This window comes from Mustelus asterias, chromosome 24 (assembly GCF_964213995.1).
Source record: "Mustelus asterias chromosome 24, sMusAst1.hap1.1, whole genome shotgun sequence".
Taxonomy (NCBI): Eukaryota; Metazoa; Chordata; class Chondrichthyes; order Carcharhiniformes; family Triakidae; genus Mustelus; species Mustelus asterias.
In genome coordinates this window covers 19,846,620-19,867,245 of record NC_135824.1, presented here as the reverse complement: position 1 = coordinate 19,867,245, position 20,626 = coordinate 19,846,620, and the positions used below count along the sequence as shown (strand labels likewise).

Below are 20,626 nucleotides of genomic sequence, written 5' to 3'. Positions count from 1 at the left end.
TCGAACCTGACACCAACAGAGCAAGCTCCCAATGCAAGGGATATGGTAGATATCCACAGGTTGAAAATTGATTAAGAATTGCCCCAATTAGAAGATTTTCATATTCTGATTTACTGTTACTTTATTTTGAAATGACTTCTTTAAATAGCCGAAACGATTCAATTAGTTGTTTATCTGCATTTTAATACACTCGAGTGGTAGATCCCATTTAAAATTGACTCTGAAGAGATCGAGTACATTGTTTTCCTCGTGTAGATTCATTTTAATTCACTGTGGTGTCGTTTGTCACCATTAATGTCAGGCCGGTGAAGCAAACTCTGTTTCTGCGTCAGTGTAATGGTAACTGATCATTTAAAAGTGAAGTTTTAAGTTTTTAGTTGCAGATCTATGTCTGTCCACATGATAGAACAGAGAGAGGCTATGTGAACCATTTGAGAGAGATAAAATGAAGGTAGGCCTATTATAAAATACTCATCAAATTACCACAGTCACTGACTATGACAACCCACAAATAGAATATTACATAACTGTCTTTTTTTTTGTTCTGTCGAATGGAAATTCAGATTCTGTCTCGTGGATTTTCCACCATGATCACCTTTATTCTATAAGTGTTTTTGTTATGTCCTTGTAATAATTTGGCTAAGGCCAGTCTTCTGTCACCAAAAACCCTTCAATGACGACATGGCTTATAGCATGCAAGCCAAATACTCGGGGATACGTTTTCCATAATGATTTACTAATCCCAGGAAGGACTTAGGAGTTGGTGCTTCTTTGATGGCCTTCATCTTTTCCTCTACTCTGTGTGCACCTTTGTCATCTATCCGATAGCCTGAGTAGGTCACTTAAGTCGCTTGAAAGATGCACTTTTCCCTCTTCAAGCATCGTCCGGCTGTTGAGAATCTCTGCAAGACCTCCTCTAAGTTTGCCAAGTGTTCTTGTTCCAAAGCTCCTGTGATCAGGATGCTATCCAAGTACCCCGCCATTCTGGGTAGCCCTTGGAGTATGTTCTACGTAACTCTTTGGAATATGGCGCATGCCAACGAGACCCCGAAGGTCAAGTGAGTATACTTGTATAGTCCCTTGTGTGTGTTGATCGTCACATATTTTCAGAAAGAGTTGACCAGTTCAAGTTGGAGTGAGGTGTGGCTCTTTCCTGCTTTGGAGAATGTCTGGCCACCTGTTAACTTAGCACACAGGTCTTCGATTCAGGGCATACAGTTCCTCTCCAGTTTGGAAACCTGATTGACTGTTAGTTTATAGTCCCCACAAAGACGGACCGATTTTTCTGGCTTCAGGACAGGGACCACATGCGCAGTCCATTCTGCAAATTGAACTGACGTTATTATGCCTAAACCTCCAAGGTGCCTTAGTTCAGTTTTCATCTTCTCCAACAGGGAGTATGGGACTGGTCTTGCTCTGAAATATTTAGCTGTAGCATCAGGGTCAACGTAGATCTTGGCTTCGACTCCTTAAATGTTTCCTAATGCTTCTTGGAAAATTCCAGTGTGTCTACTGATAACTTCGTACGGTCCCCCACAACCAGCCTGAAGATCTCCAACCAGTTGAGCCTGGTATGCTGGAGCCAATCTCTCCCCATAAGGCTTGGTCCATGTCCCCATACAACAATGAGTGAGAGACAAGCTGGTTGCTGCCTATAAGTCATTGGGGCTATTGTGGTGCCTTTTACTTCTGAAGGTTCTCCCATGTAGGTGGCTTATCTGGCCTTCGTGTCTTCTAAGCTCAGAAGTTGGACCAGTTTGGAAGTGCTTGTGAGTCTCTTCCCCATAATGGCGACTGCAGCCCCCGCGTCCACCTCCATTTTCAAGGGATGATTGCTCACCAGTAGTTCTAACGCTACAGGGGCAATCTTTGTCATGAAGATGTGATTCAGTTGTAATATCCCTGCTTCTGGAAGTGGATATACCTGCATGGTATGGTCAGGTACTGACCTTGGCTTCTTCACTGAACAGCACGCATTTTTCCTTTTCTTAACATTTTGCCTTGGCTGTATCCTTTGGCAGTGCTTTCAGTAGTCCATTGTCTGGTATCCGCTTCCCTCTGGAATAAATTCCCTCATGCTCTTGGGGCTGTACAGTCTTTCCTTGACTCTCTGGTGGTGTTACTAGAGCTCTAATGCTGTATGGGCCCTTCTAACGTCTTGTTTCCGCAAGCACTCTGCGTTGAGGACAGACATTGCTGCCTGAAGCCCCTGACCCCCTTTTTTGAATTCTCCAGTGATAGAATTATTTCAACGGGTTTTTAAAAATCCAGCTTGGGTTCTGCCGATTGCTTCTTTTGGGTACTTCAGGTTATTTATGCCGCATACCAATCTGTCTCACAACATTTCACCTGGAGGCGGTCTGAATTCTCAATGTTCTGTTAATTTTCATAACCTGGTCAGAAAGTAGGTGACAGGTTCTCCAGGGGTTCTCCCTGGTATGGTAAAGTGGTATCTCTGGAGTATAACAGAGGACTTTGGGTTGTAATGGTTTTTCACCAAGCCTACTAGCTCATTAAAAGTTTTTAAGTCGGGGTAGGTTTTATCATGCTGAATGTTGGGGGCCCATGTGCCGTCAACAAAATTACTTTTTGGTTTTCATCTTCTTTGATGTTGTTAGTGTGGAAGAAGTAATGCTTGTGTTCTGTACATTGGACCCAATCTTCCCTGCTGGTACCATGGGGTTCAACCTTCCCGAAAAGAGGCATAATTGTTTTTTCTTGCCGGAGAAAAGTTCCTTGTTCCTGATTATGGAGGTTATGCAGAGAAAAAATAATTGTTTTTACTCCTCGTCGCCAATGTAGTAATTCCACCAAGGCCAGTCTTCCATCACCAGAAACCCTTTAATGATAACACAAGAAAGAGCTGCACTGTTGTCGATTGTCAGAAAAACCCATCTGGATCACTAATGTCCTTCAGGGAAGGAAACCTACCGTCCTTACCCGGTCTGGCCAAATGTGACTCCAGAGCCACAGCAATGTGGTTGACTCTCAACTGCCTTGGGCAACCAGGGATGGGCAATAAATGCTGGCCAGCCAGCAATGCCCATATCTCATGAATGAGTAAAAAAAGACTCATGGCTAACAGCATGCAAGTCAATACCCGTGGACCAACTGATTACTGGTGCAGGTTGAAGCAATGGGTTTTACCCCCCCGCTGCTCACTTCCCAGTGGGCACGTCTCCACTCGCTCAATAAGGGAGCTCGTACTCCATGAAACCCGTGGGGAGATCTATTGATGATCCCTTGTGCCCTTCATGGCCATCATAACAGTTCCCAATCAAAGGTCTTTTAGTCCATTGTATTGTGCCATGCTCATTTTTGCGATACCGGTAGATAGTTCTTTACTAACTCTGGTTTGATAATTATATTTGTCTTGTAGTTATCAATGTTCTGTTTATTTACTAATGGGTGTTCAGCCCTCGTATAGAAAGCAGTTTTCAGGGTTTACCTGAAGGGATTCGATGTTCTGAGCACAGTTGGCAGCAGGGTATCTCTTTCACTAACAGTGTGTCGGAGATTTTCCAATATTCAGTGTCACTGAGTAAGGTTTTGTGCTGCGGTGCAGAATCAAAAACAAGTCACAAGCCCTCGGAATTTAAATTTGGGACAATGGGAAAGCTGCTAATACATTGTTGATCCGCGATATGCTCTGTGGTCATGGAGGAAGAACCAACAATGTACAGTCTAAAATGAATAACTTTATAGGTTTTCCACACACAGACAAGTATATTATTAATATAATGGCACTATTGCGGTGGTCTTTACTATGGTACAGAAACTGGTATTCATAGCGTCCACAATACTTGAGAAGCTTTCTCCCGTTCTGTATTGCTGCAGAGTTTTAAACGCGAATATAAAGAACATGCTAACAATTTCACTGCAAGTGGCAAACAAAAGTGGCAGGATCTTACAGCCCCCTACCAATGTGTTTGAAGGTGGGGAGAGGGGGGTGGGGGGCTTGTAAAATGCCTTCATGCCACCTTACTGGGCACCCCCACCCTGTCTCCCATTTCATGAGAGTGGGGGGGGAGGCACCAGGCAGCTGCCCTCCTTGGGGCCTATTGAGGTCCTTAAGTGGGCAATTCACCCTGCTCCCGCCACTATTTTAGCCGTGGTGGGATAAGGCCCACCCTATGTGCATGCCCAACAGCTTTTGCAAGATGGGTTGATGTCGGGCAAGAGTGGTTGGGGAGAATGGGGGTGGGGAGTTGGGGGGAACCTCCTTTCAGGCATACCTGTGCCCATCAGAAGCACTTCCCCAAGATCATTCTGCTCCTTTCACAATTTTAACTCTTTCCTGCTTGCCGCTCAAACCTGCCCCCCTCCTTACACCCCTCACTGACACCCAAGCCTACCTAAATTCAGACCTCCTTAAACTCCTCTTCTCATCTGGTTCACCAATGTCCTTCAGGGAAGGAAATCGGACGTCCTTACTTGGTCTGGCCTACATATGACTCCAGAGCCACAGCAATGTGGTTGACTCTCGACTGCCCTCTTAACAAGGGCAACTAGGGATGGGCAATAAACGTTGGCCAGCCAGTGACGGACGTGTCCCACGAATGAGTCACAAACAAATCCCAACCATGGTCTCAACGACAAGTGCTTTCCATTTCCGAACTAAAATACACATTGTAGTGGCTGTCCACCACCACCTTCCCCGCAGGAAGGTGATGGACACGTTACCCCCACCCTCCCGCTCAATTCTTCGGTCCCCTCCCAACCTCTCAGCCACTCCCTGAGGCCCATAAAATCTAGGGGATGCAATGGCCTAGTGGTATTGTCACTAGATTAGGTGGCACTGCTGTGACTGATGTACTGCCAACCCTCCGATTGGTGATGGGATCTCATTCCTGAAAGGGACAGGTGTACCTCCACCAGGCAGTTAATTGCCTGTTCTGCGTAGAACCTGGTGGGTCTACCCAGGACTGGCCGTGGCAGGGATAGCCCGCGACATTGCAGCCAGTGGACAGGACCACTGCCTCATAAAATCCTAGCCCATGATTCTTATTTTGTCCTTCAAACAGGAGTTACACATGGCAACACTAGAGTGTCCGGCATATAAGATGTTTTTTTTCCTTAAGTAACACTCATTGCTCAAGCCCTGTACTGAAATACAGCCCTGTACTGAACAGGACGGCACAGTGGTTAGCACTGCTGCCTTTTAGCACCAGGGATCTGGGTTCAATTCCGGCCTTGGGTGACTGTGTGGAGTTTGCACATTCTCCGCATGTCTGCATGGGTTTCCTCCAGGTACTCTGGTTTCCTCCCAAGATGTGCCGGTTAGGTGAAATGGCCATGCTAAATTTTCCCTTAGTGTCCCAAGATGTCTGGGTTAGGGAGATTAGCGATGTAAATATATGAGGTTATGGGGTTAGAGCCTGGGTACGATGCTCTGCAGAGAGTTGGTGCAGGCTCGATGGGCCGAATGGCCTCCTTCAGTACTGTAGGGATTCTGTGATTCTAAGAAGACCAGCAGTGTGCACAGTAATACCCATGAAGCTCATTCTGGAGCTGACAGGGAACTGCATCTCATGACACACAATTGCTCATGGTTTAATTCATCCCCATTCCCTTTAGAATGCTTAGAAAAAAGAACTGAAGGAAAGAATTGTTCTGGGTTCCATACATAGCGACATCATGATTTTATTCCAAAGGAATGTATTTGTCACTACACCAAATAATCTAAATTCCTTCCCCTTTATAAAGTATGTGGAAAATTATTTACACCTATCAGCATGAGCTGTAAAAGAAGAATTCCAATAGTTTATGCTTGCTGTTGAGAAAATGCCATTTTTTTCTGTGATGATAATGATCTGGCCAAGGCTCTGCTTCTGTTTTTTATCACTGTCCTGGATCACATCAGCTCATCATCAGAATACAATATTCAATCACTTTCAAGTTGAATCAACTGATTGAACACTTCCATCAAATTTCAGACATGTATGTGATGTAATGTGGCCATTATGAATGTCTGTAAAATTAATAACCAAGGCATAATCACGTTGGAATCCTGTGTCGTGACTGTACTAAGTCAAACTAAACTACAGCAAACTACGGCATGGCAGCACAGTGGTTAGCACTATTGCCTCACAGCGCTAGGGACCCGGGTTCGATTCCCGGGTTGGGTCACTGTCTGTGTGGAGTTTGCAGGTTTTCCCCATGTCTGCATGGGTTTCTTCCGGGTGCCCCGGTTTCCTCCCACAGTCTGAAAGAGGTGCTGGTTAGGTGCATTGACCTGAACAGGCACCGGGGTGTGGTGACTAGGGGCATTTCACAGTAACTTCATTGCAGTGTTAATGTAAGTCCTACTTGTGACGAATAAATATACTTAACAGTGACAATGGGCAGAATTTTATGACTCTCTCCCGCCAATGGGATTTTCCATTCCCGCCGAAGCCAATGGAATTTTGAATGGCCAGTGGCATTTAACGGCCAGATATTTTACACAATGTTCCAAGATTAGCATGAAATTTACAGGTCAGGATTTTCCAGCAATGGAGGCAGATTGTCTTGGCCACCGGCAGGATTTTCTGGTCCCTCTGGGATCGCTGATGCTTTGTACAGCTCGCCCGCAGGGGAATGCACCTAGAGAGGTCGCCTTCGGCAGGGCCAGAAGATCCTGCATGTGGCAACGGCCAGAAAATCCCATCCATAGGGCGGGATTTTAGGGCCTCACTCGCCCCGAAACCGTAAAATTCCGCCCGAGCTTAACGGACCTTTCTCTTGTCCACCCCTCGCCCGCTACAATTCCCTGGCAGGCAGGACGATAAAATTCTGGCCATAATCTCTAAAAGAAAGAGATGGTTGCAATAGTATCGATACAAACACAAACATATTCCTAATTCAATCCCGATCTGCTATGTTTCCTCTGTGGAAAAGCCGTTATCCATCAATACTTGATTTGATTCTGGCTGAGAACGTTTTATAAAGGCACCGGCCCCTATCTCAACCCACATTCCTCAGAATTAAAACTGCTCATTGGTAAAGAGTGAATATTTTCTTTTTGATGGGGGTGGGGAGTAGTTTGAGCGTTTTATCTTTTTTATCGGGGCATAGCAGCGTCAGACAATGTGGCCACACATGGTGGCAGCAAAACAGACCTGGCAAAGCACCAAGAATCTGAGGATGTGCCCGACGGATGTGCCTTTGAGGCGTATGACAGTCCAGGTGAGAGCCATTCAAAGATGAATGTGAAATGTAGGGTGACAAATGTGACATGAGGTTACAAGACTGCAGAAGCAGAGAGCACCTTGACATTCTTATTTCCTTGCGACTGCAGCGAAGTACAGCATTCACTTCATGGTTCAGATGTTTATGTATAACTCTTCTGCCCTTTCTGGAACATTCTCTCTCTGCAATTCTCCAATTTCCACTCATTCTGCATTCAGTTTGGGTTTTCAATGTGGTAAATTCCTGGCCATCTCAAGTTTCTCTGTATGCCAATTCATGTACCATACGTCGCCAATATATGTGTGTCTCTAATATATACAATATATATTACAACCTACATTTTTGATTCAGCCTCTCTAAGACCTGTCACCTAGGTATGAAATTTCCAAATCTTGCTGCTACCTCTGACAGGGGGCAGCTGCACAGAGTCCCCCTGATCTCTCCCACAGGAGAACGGCTGAGATTTAATTTTCAGTGAAAGGGTGCAGTTTTGAAATCCATGTCAGGTCCCCCAGGTCACCTCCCAACCCAGATCGGACCCGTGGCAGAGGGATTATCTTTCAGCGCAATCCACTCATCCTGGTTTCTCTCGGAGTTTGACGGCTAAGTCCTTTGCTCGCTGACTTTCAACGCATTTGCTCATTCCTTCATCGAGAACTGCAACAGCGTGACTTTGACGGGAGAAGGCAAAGAGAGAGAGGAGAAAGTGTGGAGTCCTTCTTAAAACAAAAAAACATAATCCTTCATTTTATACAATGCCGGCTGGTGTAACATCACAATGATTTTGAAGGGTAGGGGGGGGGGGGGGATAGAAGTTCTGTTTAATGTCTCGTGTTTGGACCCATCACGTTCTGAACTGGTGCCAAAGGAGAATTAATGTTTTTTTTGTGAGTAGCCATTCCTATATCTAAATATGTCTTGCCTTGTAAGACTAAAAGCCTCCTGAGATTTCACTGCTGGTCTCATTGGCTTCCACAGAGAATATGTGGCTTTGTTACCATGGATACATCGTATTTCTTCAAGAATTGTTGGTATTGATCAGTCGACAAGCGTGAAGGACCAGGCATGTGTGAAGCATGAAGGGGGTGGGGGGAGCAGCGTGGATGACCAGAGGTTGGATATGAGCTAATGGCAAACACTGGCGCAGAAAGAAAGAGACCCCCACCCTTTTTTTTTATTTGCTTCCTGAACTTTTGTGCTGGCCGCATTGTGCTTTTCACGGAGAGCTAAAAGAAACTTGTTAGTCGCTTGTCATGTCAGATCTCCAGTGTTTCTCCTGACACAGCTGTCAGCATTCCAGCTCGCAGTCTCGGGGTATACGCGACCAAGAGACCCGTGCCATGAATTATTTATCGCAGTGCCCTCAGCTTGCAATTCTGTTGCAAGAAATTAAGATAACTTGGGAAGAGAACAGCGGTCGGACCAAAAGTGGACCCAGGCTGTCTTTATTTGGGGGGGGGGGGGGGGAGAATTTTAGTTGAGGAATGCAGCCCCCCAGGTCTTCAAATCTGCATTCAGTCCCACTGCACTTGTTGGGGTGCTTGCATATTTTCAAACATATTTCCAGCTGGGACACGCAGGGCGCTGCTTTCACCTTCATCTTGCAGGGGTTTTTTTTGCAGAAGCCTTGTGGAATTCTCCAAAATCGTGACTTTCAAAAAAATTTGCAGACCTTTCTAAACTCATGCCCTGTTGCACCAGATCGATCGGAGGTGAGATATAAATTGCACTAAAACCCTGCATTTGGCAAAGTCTGAGCCAGGTGTATATATATATATATATTTCTGCCTGACAAGATCTTACACAGTGGCAAAAATGATGCATTGTGACAGTATCGAGCCAGAAGTAATGCAGATAAATGAAATAAAATAGAAGTCAATGGCATTCCACCCCACCATCAATAATGTTCAGAAATATTACCGGACAGGGAGTGGGGGCAGGGGGTAAATTCTTTAGACTTTCAGCAAGTAGTATAGAGGATTTATACATGCATATCCTTTTGGAACATTACCAAAGTTGTAATTTTCTGCAGAGTTTACAGAAATCAAACTAGCACATTCAATTACGCCCCACACACACACACACTCTCATTCTCACTCACTCAGACACGCACACACTCTCACTCACTCAGACACACACACTCACTCTCACTCACTCAGACACACACACACTCTCACTCACTCAGACACACACACTCTCATACTCACTCAGACACACACACTCTCTCACTCACTCAGACACACACACTCACTCTCACTCACTCAGACACACACACACTCTCACTCACTCAGACACACACACTCACTCTCACTCACTCAGACACACACACTCACTCACTCAGACACACGCACACACTCAGACACACACACACTCACTCAGACACACACACTCTCACTCACTCAGACACACACACTCTCATTCTCACTCACTCAGACACACACACACTCACTCTCACTCACTCAGACACACACTCTCACTCAGACACACACACACACTCACTCACAGACACACACTCACTCACTCAGACACACACACACACTCACTCAGACATGCACACACACACGTACACTCTCACTCACTCGGATGCACACACACGCATACACACACGTACATATTCAGACCCACACACACTCACTCGGACATGCACACACACACTCACTCAGATGCGCATACAGATGCACGCACTGTCACTCAGACATGCACACACACATACGCACACTAATTCATTCAGACATGCACACACACACACAGATGTGCACATACACACACACTCACTCGCTCAGACATACACACACTCTCACTCACTTGGACATGCACACACAGTCAGTCAGACACACACACACACTCTCACTCACTTAAACACACATGCACGCACACACACACACACTCACTTGGATACGCGGACACACACTCACTCGCGTGGACACACACGCACACACACACACTCACTTGGATACGCACACACACTCACTCGCGCGGACACACGCTGTTACTCACTTGGACCCGCACATACACTCTCACTCACTTGGACACACACTCGTTCGGGGACACACACAACTTAAAGCCAATGATTTTCCTGAATAGTTATCTGTAGATGTGTAATGAAAATAAGCCAACACTTCATTGGTGGTGAAGTGCTTTGGTGCGTCTGGGATGATGAGAGACATGATGTCAATGTGTGTCTTTCTTTATATGACATTTTGTGATGATCACTTTAGCAATCTGTACCTTTATAAGGAGCTCAAGCTACAAAAGGTGGCAGAAAACTCATTTCAAATAGTTTTTCCTTCGACTACACACCATACCATTCAATAACAGTGTCTTTAAATTGACTGTAAGATGTAGAATCATAGAATCATAGAAACCCTACAGTGCAGAAGGAGGCCATTCGGCCCATCGAGTCTGCACCGACCACAATCCCACCCAGGCCCTACCCCCACATATTTACCCGCTAATCCCTCTAACCTACGCATCCCAGGACTCTAAGGGGCAATTTTTAACCTGGCCAATCAACCTAACCCGCACATCTTTGGACTGTGGGAGGAAACCGGAGCACCCGGAGGAAACCCACGCAGACACGAGGAGAATGTGCAAACTCCACACAGACAGTGACCCGAGCCGGGAATCGAACCCGGGACCCTGGAGCTGTGAAGCAGCAGTGCTAACCACTGTGCTACCGTGCCGCCCGATGTAGGAGCAGAAGCAGGCCATTCGGCCCATCGAGTCTGCTCGGCCATTCATTGACATCATGACTGATCTGATATGATAATCCTCAACTCCACTTTCCCACCTTACCCCCATAACCCTCGATTCCCTTACTGATTAAAAATCTGTCTGTCTCAGCCTTGAACATACTAAACGACCCAGTCTCTACAGCCCTGTGCGGTAAAGAATTCCACAGATTCTGTACCCTCTGAGAAAAGAATTTCTTCCTCATCTCTGTGTTAAATGGGCAACTCCTTACTCTGAGATTATTCTCACTGGTCCTAGACCGTCCCACAAGGGGAAACAACCTCTCAGCATCTACCCTCTCAAGTCCCCTGAGAATTCAATATATCTCAGTTAGGTCACCTCTCATTCTTCTAAGCTCCACGAAGTACAGGCCCAACCTACTCAAATTCTCTTCATAAGAAAATCCCTCCATAAACAGGATCAACCAAGTGAACCTTCTCTGGACTGCCTCCAATGCCAGCATATCTTCCCTTAGATAAGGAGACCAAAGCTGCTCACTGTATTCCAGGTGTGGTCTAACAAGTGCCTTGTAAATTTTAGCAAGATTTCCCTATTTTTAAACCCCATTCCCTTTGAAATAAAGGCCGTCATTCCATTTGCCTTCCCTGCTGAACTTGCATACTAGCTTTTTGTGATTTATGCTAATGTTCTTATTAAAATAACGATAATACTATAAAGAATATTTATAAAGTTATACCATTTTGAATGAAATATGCGCACAAGCTCCAAAGCAAAATGATAACCAAAGCACAGATGTAACATATACTGTTTGCAATTTAATATGCACAGATATTTAAAGAAAGAAATTGGTGAATTTCTGATTGAGGTCCAGCTATGAGGAGAGTGCAGCACGAGGGGAAAATAATTAAAACCTCCAGAGCAACATGGCTATTGTACAATTGGAAGAAAAGACAGTTTGGGATTCTATGGATTGTACAGATTGGGGTGGCATGGTGGCACAGTGGTTAGCGCTGCTGCCTTACAGCGCCAGGGACCCGGGTTCAATTCCCGGCTTGGGTCACTGTCTGTGTGAAGTCTGCACATTCTCCCTGTGTCTGCGTGGGTTTCCTCTGGGTGCTGCGGTTTCCTCCCACACTCCAAAGATGTGTAGGTTAGGTGGATTGGCCAAGGCACGGTGGTACGATGGTTAGCACTGCTGCCTCACAGTGCCGGGGACCCTGGTTTGAGTCCCAGTTTGGGTCTCACTGTCTGTATGGAGTTTGCACATTCTCCCTGTGTTTACATGGGATTCCACCGGGTGCTCTGGTTTCCTCCCATAGTCTGAAAGATGTGCTGGTTAGGTGCATTGGCCGTGCTAAATTCTCCCTCGCTGTACCCGAACAGGTGTCGGAGTGTGACGACTAGGGGATTTTCATAGTAACTTCATTGCAGTGTTAATGTAAGCCTACTTGTGACACGAATAATAAATAATCTTTAAAAAGATGTGAGGATGAACAAACATTCTGGGGTTTACATGAGATCTTTGGGGATCAGGAAGTATTCACGTAAAACTTTTCCACAGTGGATTCAATCAGTGGGTACAGTCCAAGATGTGGTGCTAAAAAGTCAGGAATGGGAAGAGGCCAACAGAAATACAAATTGTAAGTGAACCATTGGAGGGTGGACTTGATGGGGGCTAAGTAGCATTTTCACAATCCTATTCTTGCATTAAGAAAACTCAGCTGGAGAAATGCGCACGTCTGGACTTGCAACAATAACAGATTTCTTGCAGCGTTCCCTTTCAAAGTATTTCTTTTTGTGACTTTCCATGTTGCACCTTCTCAAGGACTATCCTTTAGAGAGCATCTTTGTCGTATACACCGTGTGAAATTCAACATCGTTTCATGGGCCTAAAACTGGTGCATCTTGGTGCAATATTTGGGGACCAAGGTTGGCAAGGAAAGCGGAAAATCCAAAGTTGAGTCAGGCATAGCTGCCAAGAACAGAGGTTAATCTCGCAAACTCTTAGAGAAACATAGAAACTAGAAGTAGGAGTAGGCCATTTGGTCCTTTGAGCCTGCTCCGTCATTCATCTTGATCATGGCTGATATCAAATTCAACATCCTGATCCCCCCCCCCCTTTCCCATCATATCCCTTGATCCCTTTAGCCCCAAGAGCTATATCAAATTTCTTCTTGAAATCACACAATGTTTTGGTCTCAACTATCGAAACATAACAAGTGGGGACTCATCCGGGATTTGACCCAGGGATCTCTCTCATATTCATTTAGTGAAATTCCCGAAGTGAAAATCATACCTCCAGACCAACGAGCTGGTTGCTCTTAAACAGCTAAGGGGTCTAAAGCCTGATTTAGGACACTTTGTAGAACCCAGTGGGAAAAAACAGTTTGGACCAGTATTGTTATTTCTCAGTTTTACTGTTTTCTCCTTGGGGCAGACATCAAGCCTATACTGAATGGCCGTTCAGGATTTTGAAGCGGATACTGTGGTCTAAGCAGCATCCACTAACTAACAGTAATTTTCATCTGTTAGCCTTTAATCTTAAAAATCTTTCAGTAGAACCAGAAGGAGCAGGTGTTTGACCCCACCCACCCACCCCCCCCCCCCCCCCCCCAACTCCGCCCTAGTGGCTTCTCACCCTTGCCCACTTCAAACCCCTCTCCTGGGCCTTATCCTTGTGTCACTGCAGGCAAGGCAAGCAGCTTGAAACCCGGGCTCCAGAGCTGCGCCAGCTGTCCATGGTATTCCTGAGAACATCAGCTGCGAATGGCGCACTGGGTCCCATTTCGGGCTGGCCCACTAGCTGCCCGTCCACAGCCCATAAAACAGGCCAAAGGGAATTCTCCACCCTGTCGTTTCCAAAAACCCATACAGACACAATTGCTCCCACCACGAATCTGTAGTCGGAAAAGGCGGTAATGATTGTTGGGCCTGACACGGCCAGCTTTGCAAACAGTTGCTTGGTCATCACTGGAATTTGTCATTCAGCGACATATAGAATTAATGTTCATCAAGACCAGAATACCAATGGCAGCTGAAATCCCAGTACAGTTATGACGGCTGGTGATAGATTCTCCTGTTGTCATGGTGCTCTTCTTGTGGGCTTTGCCTGCCCCTGGGGGTGAGTTTACAATTGGAAACTCGCACCTGCACTGCTTGCGATTTTCTGACCGTCTTCTCTGCTGGGATTCCAGAATCGTAAATTATTCCTGGTATCTTGACCTGCTTGTGGAAATAGAAAACCAGCAGTTGCGAGGAGGAAGTTAAAGTTTAATTAAACACGCCGCACTGAAATATGTGGAGGAGGTTTAGCATTAACAACATTTAATTCACTAAAGAGTGAATTTGACAAGCTCGCACTCCCAGCGGACTCAATTGGAGCAAGTGCCGGGGACAGGTCTGCAACATTAAAGCATTGATTCTTTAGCCTGCGCTCCCGCTGAATGAGGATTTCACTGGGATCACCGGATAAATCCTCCAAGAATAAGAAACATGTGATGTCACTTTATATTCCAAATAATAAATTACAGGTGACGGGTATGATTTCTTTAAAAAATATAAAATCTGGGAGCAGGGTTCTTCTGTTTTGAGAAATTATGTCAGCCAAATGATCGAATTTGGTGATTTTGAGGTTATATTTTTCACCAGCAATATTCTATCATTTTACACTCATTTCTACTTTTTCCATTTAAATAACGAATAAAAAACCTTATAGATTTAACGTGAATTTTTTTTTCAAATTGGAGAAGCCCTTGAAGAATTAAAATCACCGCCTGTTCTGTAAATTGGGGCTGAATTGTGCCAATCAGGAGCAGGGCCCGGCGTCTGCCGGGAACGCAGGGTCAGCACGCACAGGAGGCTGGCAGGATTTCCTGCTCAATTTTAAAGGCAGCCCATGCACCAGAGCGGCCGCACCCAATTAGAATTCTCGGCGGCTCAGGACCCTGGGTTAGCACTGCTGCCTCACAGCGCCAGGGACCTGGGTTCAATTCCCCAACCTGGGTCACTGTCTCTGCAGAGTCGGCACGTTCTCCCCGTGTCTGCGTGGGTTTCCTCCGGGTGCTCCGGTTTCCTCCCACAGTTCAAAGATGTGCAGGTTAGCTGGATTGGTCGTGCTAAATTGCCCCTAAGTGCCAGGTGGATTAGCGGAGTAAATACGTGGGTAATGGGGATAGGGCCTGGGTGGGACTGTTGTCGATGCAGGCTCGATGGGCCAAATGGCCTCCTTCTGCACTGTAGCGACTCTATCAGGGCGGCACGGTAGCACAGTGGTTAGCACTGCTGCTTCACAGCTCCAGGGACCTGGGTTCGATTCCCAGCTTGGGTCACTGTCTGTGTGGAGTTTGCACATTCTCCTCGTGTCTGCGTGGGTTTCTTCCAGGTGCTCCGGTTTCCTCCCACAGTCCAAAGATGTGCGGGTTAGGTTGATTGGCCCTGCTAAAAAATTGCCCTTAGAGTCCTGAGATGCGAAGTTCAGAGGGATTAGTGGGTAAATATGTAGGGATATGGGGGTAGGGCCTGGGTGGGACTGTGGTCGGTGCAGACTCAATGGGCCGAATGGACTCTTTCTGTACTGTAGGGTTTCTATGATTTCTATGATCATTCTCAGCAATGTCACCAGGAACATAGAAGCTAGAAGCAGGAGTAGGCCTTTCGAGCCTGCTCCACCATTCATTATGATCATGGCTGATCATGGAATTCAATTTCCTGATCCCCCCTTCCCCCCATATCCCTTCATCCCTTTAATCCCATGAGCCCTTTAATCCCATAATCTAATTTCTTAGTGAAATCAGACAACTTTTTTCCTCAACTACTTTCTGTGGTAGTGAATTCCACACATTCACCACTCTCTGGCTGAAGAAATTTCTCCTCACCTCCGTTCTATAAGGTTTACCCGTTACCCTCAAACTATGACCCCTAGTTCTGCACCCCCCCCCCCCCCCACCATTGGGAACACGCTTTCTGAATCTATGCTGTCTAACCCTGTTAGAATTTTACAAGTTTCTATAAGATCCTCTCTCACTCTTCTAAGCTACAGTGAATATAATCCTAACCGACTTAATCTCTCCTCATATGACAAACCTGCCATCCCAGGAATCAGCCTGGTTAACCTTCGCTGTGCTCCCTCTATAGCAAGGACATCCTTCCTCAGATAAGGACACCAAAACTGCACACAGTACACCAGGTGTGGCCTCACCAACTCCCTATACAATTGCAGCAAAACACCCCGATCCCTATACTCAAAACGGTGGCTTTCTTTGAGGCAAGCAGGGGCCTTAAAGCCTACAGCAAGTAGGCCGTAAAAATGCAAGCGGACCTCCCTCCAAATGGGGCCGCGGAGGCTACCTTCCCTATCCATGGCCCCCCACATTCTGTTAACCCTCCCCCCCCCCGCCCCCCTCCATATAGCAGATTTCTCATGTGGCTGTGGCTGGTTTTGGGGGGAGGGGTGTGGTGTTTGGGGTTGGTTGGATCCACACATGGCATCGTACCAACAGTTGCATAAAATGACCTTCAACTGGAACTTTATTCATAGATATTATCTGCTCCCATTACCGATGGTGGGACAGAGTCAGGGGAACTGATTCTGAGGCAACTCCCCATGATTTTATTTGTGCCGCCCCAGCTCCATTCCCGCCTTCTGGGGACCAGTGAAGTTCTGCCTGAGGTGTAGGTTGATGAGTGGAAAAAAAAAACTGCATTTACTTTATGTGGTTTCCTTCAAACAACCTATTCTATATTATTGGCGATGAAAACAAAACTGTTTTTTTTTAAAAAGCAGGTTAATAGCGACAGTTGCGAGGGTGGTTTGGGTGGAATAGCTTGCTGAAGCTGCTGTGGTCGGGAAGAGGGAGAGATTTCGGGTGGAATTTAATGGGCGCATTGGGAACCAGCGACGGAAGTGGTGGTTTCTGTAAAATGGTGCGGGGTGGAGGGGGCGGACTGCCTGTCACCATACCCGGTGCCATGGAAGTTTATCAGTGGTGGGGAAGTTGGAGATTGGCTTTCCTGCCCAGAGGCAAATTGAGGCCCTTAAGAGGCAACTTAAGGGTCTCCTTCTTCCACAGCTCTACCTGCTCTCCACCAGGTGGGGAGAAGGCCCGGTAAAGCCTGGGGACAACTTTGCAGGCTCACGGGGTTGGCCCTGATGGCCACCCTGCCCCTTCAGCGACAATGCTTGCCTCGGCAGCAATTCCCTGCTGCCCCCACCAGCTGCCGCAGCACCCTCTTCCTGATTGGCCTCGGCGCTGCTGACCTCGCTCCCCGTCTTCCACGGATGGTCTTCATTCTGCTTCTGTTGTGGGGGTGCATTCCCTACAATGACCACTGTGAGTGGGGGCGCTGCTGGTAATGAAGAGCCCACTGATTAACCATCAGCTCTTAGATGGGGGGTGGTGGGGGGGTGGGGGGGGGGAAGGGGGAGTGGGGATCTCATCCCTTAAAGAGACAGGAGCTCCAACAGCAGCTGCAAGAAGGGCAGAAAATCCAGCTGGGGCTTCCAAGGTGGAGTTATCTGCCTTAGGATTTCCAGTCTCTCATTTGGGCCACCACTGCCCTGGCACAATGCGTGTACCCAAATACAGAACAAAACAGCTGTACGATATGCTAACCACTTTCATAAAGTGATGTCTAATGAGCTATGGAAGCACGGTGGCACAGTGGTTTGCACTGCTGCCTCACGGCGCCAGGGACCCAGGGTTTGATTTCCAGCTTGGGTCACTGTGCAGAGTCTGCACATTCTCCTTGTGTCTGCATGGGTTTCCTCCAGGTACTCCGGTTTCTTCCCAAAGTCTGAAAGACGTGCTTGTTAGGTGGCTTGGCCATACTAAATTCTCACTCAGCGTACCAGAACAGGCGCCGGAGCGTGGCTACTAGGGGATTTTCACAGTAACTTCATTGCAGTGTTAATGTAAGCCTACTCGTGACACTAATAAGTAAACTTTTTAACTTTATAAATTTTAATAGCTTCTGAATGACTTTTTCATTCTCAGAATCAAGACATTAAGAACTTTACATCATTACTTCCCTGCACTTGAGCCAAGCTGATAGAGCTTTACTGCTCAAAATCACGGACTAAAACTCACTGCCATTTCACCAGATCAGTGTAAAAAATAATTGTTCAATAGCAGCAACTTTGTATTTATGTAACGTTCTTCACACAGGGCGACCTCCCAAAGTACTTCACAGAAGCATTATCAAATAACGATTTAACACTAAGCTACACAAAAGAGATATGTGGGCAGTTGAGGATGAAAGAGGTTGTTTTTAAGGAGTGCCTTAAAGGAGCAAAGCGAAGTTTAGTGTGGTCATTCTAGAGCTCGGAACACTGGCAAAGGAAGGCACAGCAGCCAATGATGGAGTGATTAAAATTGGGAATGCTCAAGAGGCCAGTACCGCACAAGTGTCGAGATCTCTGAGGGCTGTGGGGGCTGGAAGGGTTACAGAAATAACTCGGGTACTCCTAATTTAAATATAATCACCCATAGCGCAGTAGAATCAATTGGTTTGTGGGTGGAAAGGGTCCATACAAAAAACTATCAGTAATTTGCCACAAATTTTTTTAAATTCATTTGTGGGACACGGGCGTCGCTGGCTGGCCAGCATTTATTGCCCATCCCTAGTTGCCCTTGAAAACTGAATGGCTTGATTGGCCATTTCAGAGAGTGCTGTGGCATCACATGTAGGCCAGACCAGGTAAGGACGGCAGATTTCCTTTCCTAAAGGACATTAGCGAGCCAGATACGTTTTTCCGACAATCGACAATGGTTGCATGGTCATCAGTAGATTCTTAATTCCAGATATTTTTTATTGAATTCAAATCCCACCATCTGCCGTGGCGGGATTCGAACCTGGGTCCCCAGAACATTAGCTGAGTTTTTGAATTAATAACCTAGCTATCATGCCACTAAGCCATCGCCTCTCCATGACAGCCTGACTGAAAGAATCAAGTGGTGAATAGAAAATTCATATTGTAATGAAGACATTTTGTTGGTCAGAGTAGACAGGCATTTACTCTCCATCTGACTATTCTGTTCCCAGTCATATCTGATGCAGGTACCATGTCCACAAGTATGGACATATATTCCACTAACCCCATCATCAACGCCTCTCATTTTAATCAGCATAATAATTTGGATGAAAGAAATAAAAAAGAAGTTTTTCGAAAGTGCACATTTTCAAATCAACAACTTATTTGGTAATTGAAGTTAAAAATTGTTAAGTATGAATTTTTCAGGGGGAGATGATGGAGTGCTGATGTCACTGGTAATCCAGAGGTGACATGGGTTAAAATCCCACGGGATATAAAACTAGTCTCAGTAACAATGACCAGGATGCCTATCATTGATTGCAGTAAAAACCCATCTGGTTCACCAATGTCCTTTTAGGGAAGGAAATCTGCCATCCTTACATGGTCTGGCCTACAAGTGAACCCAGACTCACAGCAATGTGGTTGACTCTCAACTGCCCTCTGAACAAGGGCAACTAGAGATGGGCAATAAATGCTGGCCAGCCAGCGACTACCATGTCCCATGAATGAATAAAAGAAAAGAATCACGACAATGTGGCTAACTCTTAACTGCCCTCTGAAATGGCTTGGCTAAGCTACTCAGTTCAAGGACCATTGGGATGCGCAACAAAAGCTGGCCTTGCCAGCAACACCCACATCCCATGAAAGAATAAAGGGGAAAGCTAATATTTGTGTGTACTGATCTGCCTTTAAAATACAGGAGAATACACATCTGATATTATATTGGTGGACAGATCAATATGCATGAGTTTAATCATTATTATGTGATTTTTGCAGGTCGTTTGCGAGAGTGGCCTCTGTCCAGGATCTGTTTTTGCAAAGTCTGCTGAATTAACCAGGCGAATTCTACGGTGCTCCGCGACTGGTGACTTTTGTGCCCCGTATCATCGACCATGTTAAAAAATAGGACCGATGATATTCTCCAGCAGTTTGGGCTGTTAATAGCAGACAGGAGTCTTGATGCGGTACAGTAATGGGTAAGGATTTTAAAATGGGAAGAAAATAATTATACCCAACAGTAACATGGGTTAAATCCCACCACGGGATATAAAACTAGTCTCAGTAACAGTGCCTAGGATGCCTATCATTGATTGCAGTAAAACCCCACCTGGGCTACTAATGTCCCCTTAGAGAAGGAAGTCTACCAATCTTACCTGGTCTGACCTACATGCGAGTCCAGACTCAGCAATGAGGTTGTGGGCGGCATGGTGGCACAGTGGTTAGCTGCCTCACAGCACCAGGGTCCCAGGTTCAATTCCCGGTTTGGATCACTGTCTGTGCTGAGTCTGCACGTTCTCCCCGTGTCTGCGTGGGTTTCCTCCGGGTGCTCCGGTTTCCTCCCACAATTCGAAAGACGTGCAAGTTAGGTGCATTGGTCATGCTAAATTCTCCCACCATGTACCCGAATAGGCATCGGAGTGTTTTGACTAGGGGATTTTCACAGTAACTTCATTGCAGTGTTAATGTAAGCCTACTTGTGACACTAATAATTAAACTTAAATTTAACATAACCACATAAAAAGAACTGAGAGGATTTTCAGGCAGTTCTTGGACTTGTGGCTTGGCTTCTCTTCTGTAGTTGTGCTTATAGTAGGTGAATAACCTGGCATGCTATTTATCAATAGCAAACATTATACGGCTATGGACCTATGAAACCTAATTAGAAACTTCTAAATTATTACTGATTTGTTTGTAATCTTATATTTTATATCATTAAAATAAAGTCAAAGCTGT

At 45.9% G+C, this 20,626-nt stretch overlaps 1 protein-coding gene across 1 annotated transcript in view; it reads left to right on the top strand.

The window, feature by feature from the left end:
• Window positions 1-20,170, top strand: part of LOC144511255 (WD repeat-containing protein 72-like) — a 294,675-nt gene extending 274,505 nt beyond the window's left edge. Inside the window, exon 19 of the mRNA XM_078241380.1 lies at window positions 19,670-20,170. Coding sequence (XP_078097506.1) covers window positions 19,670-19,722 — 53 coding nt within the window. The 3' untranslated portion in view covers window positions 19,723-20,170. The remainder of the gene's footprint in view (window positions 1-19,669) is intronic.
• The last annotated feature ends 456 nt before the right edge of the window (window positions 20,171-20,626 follow it).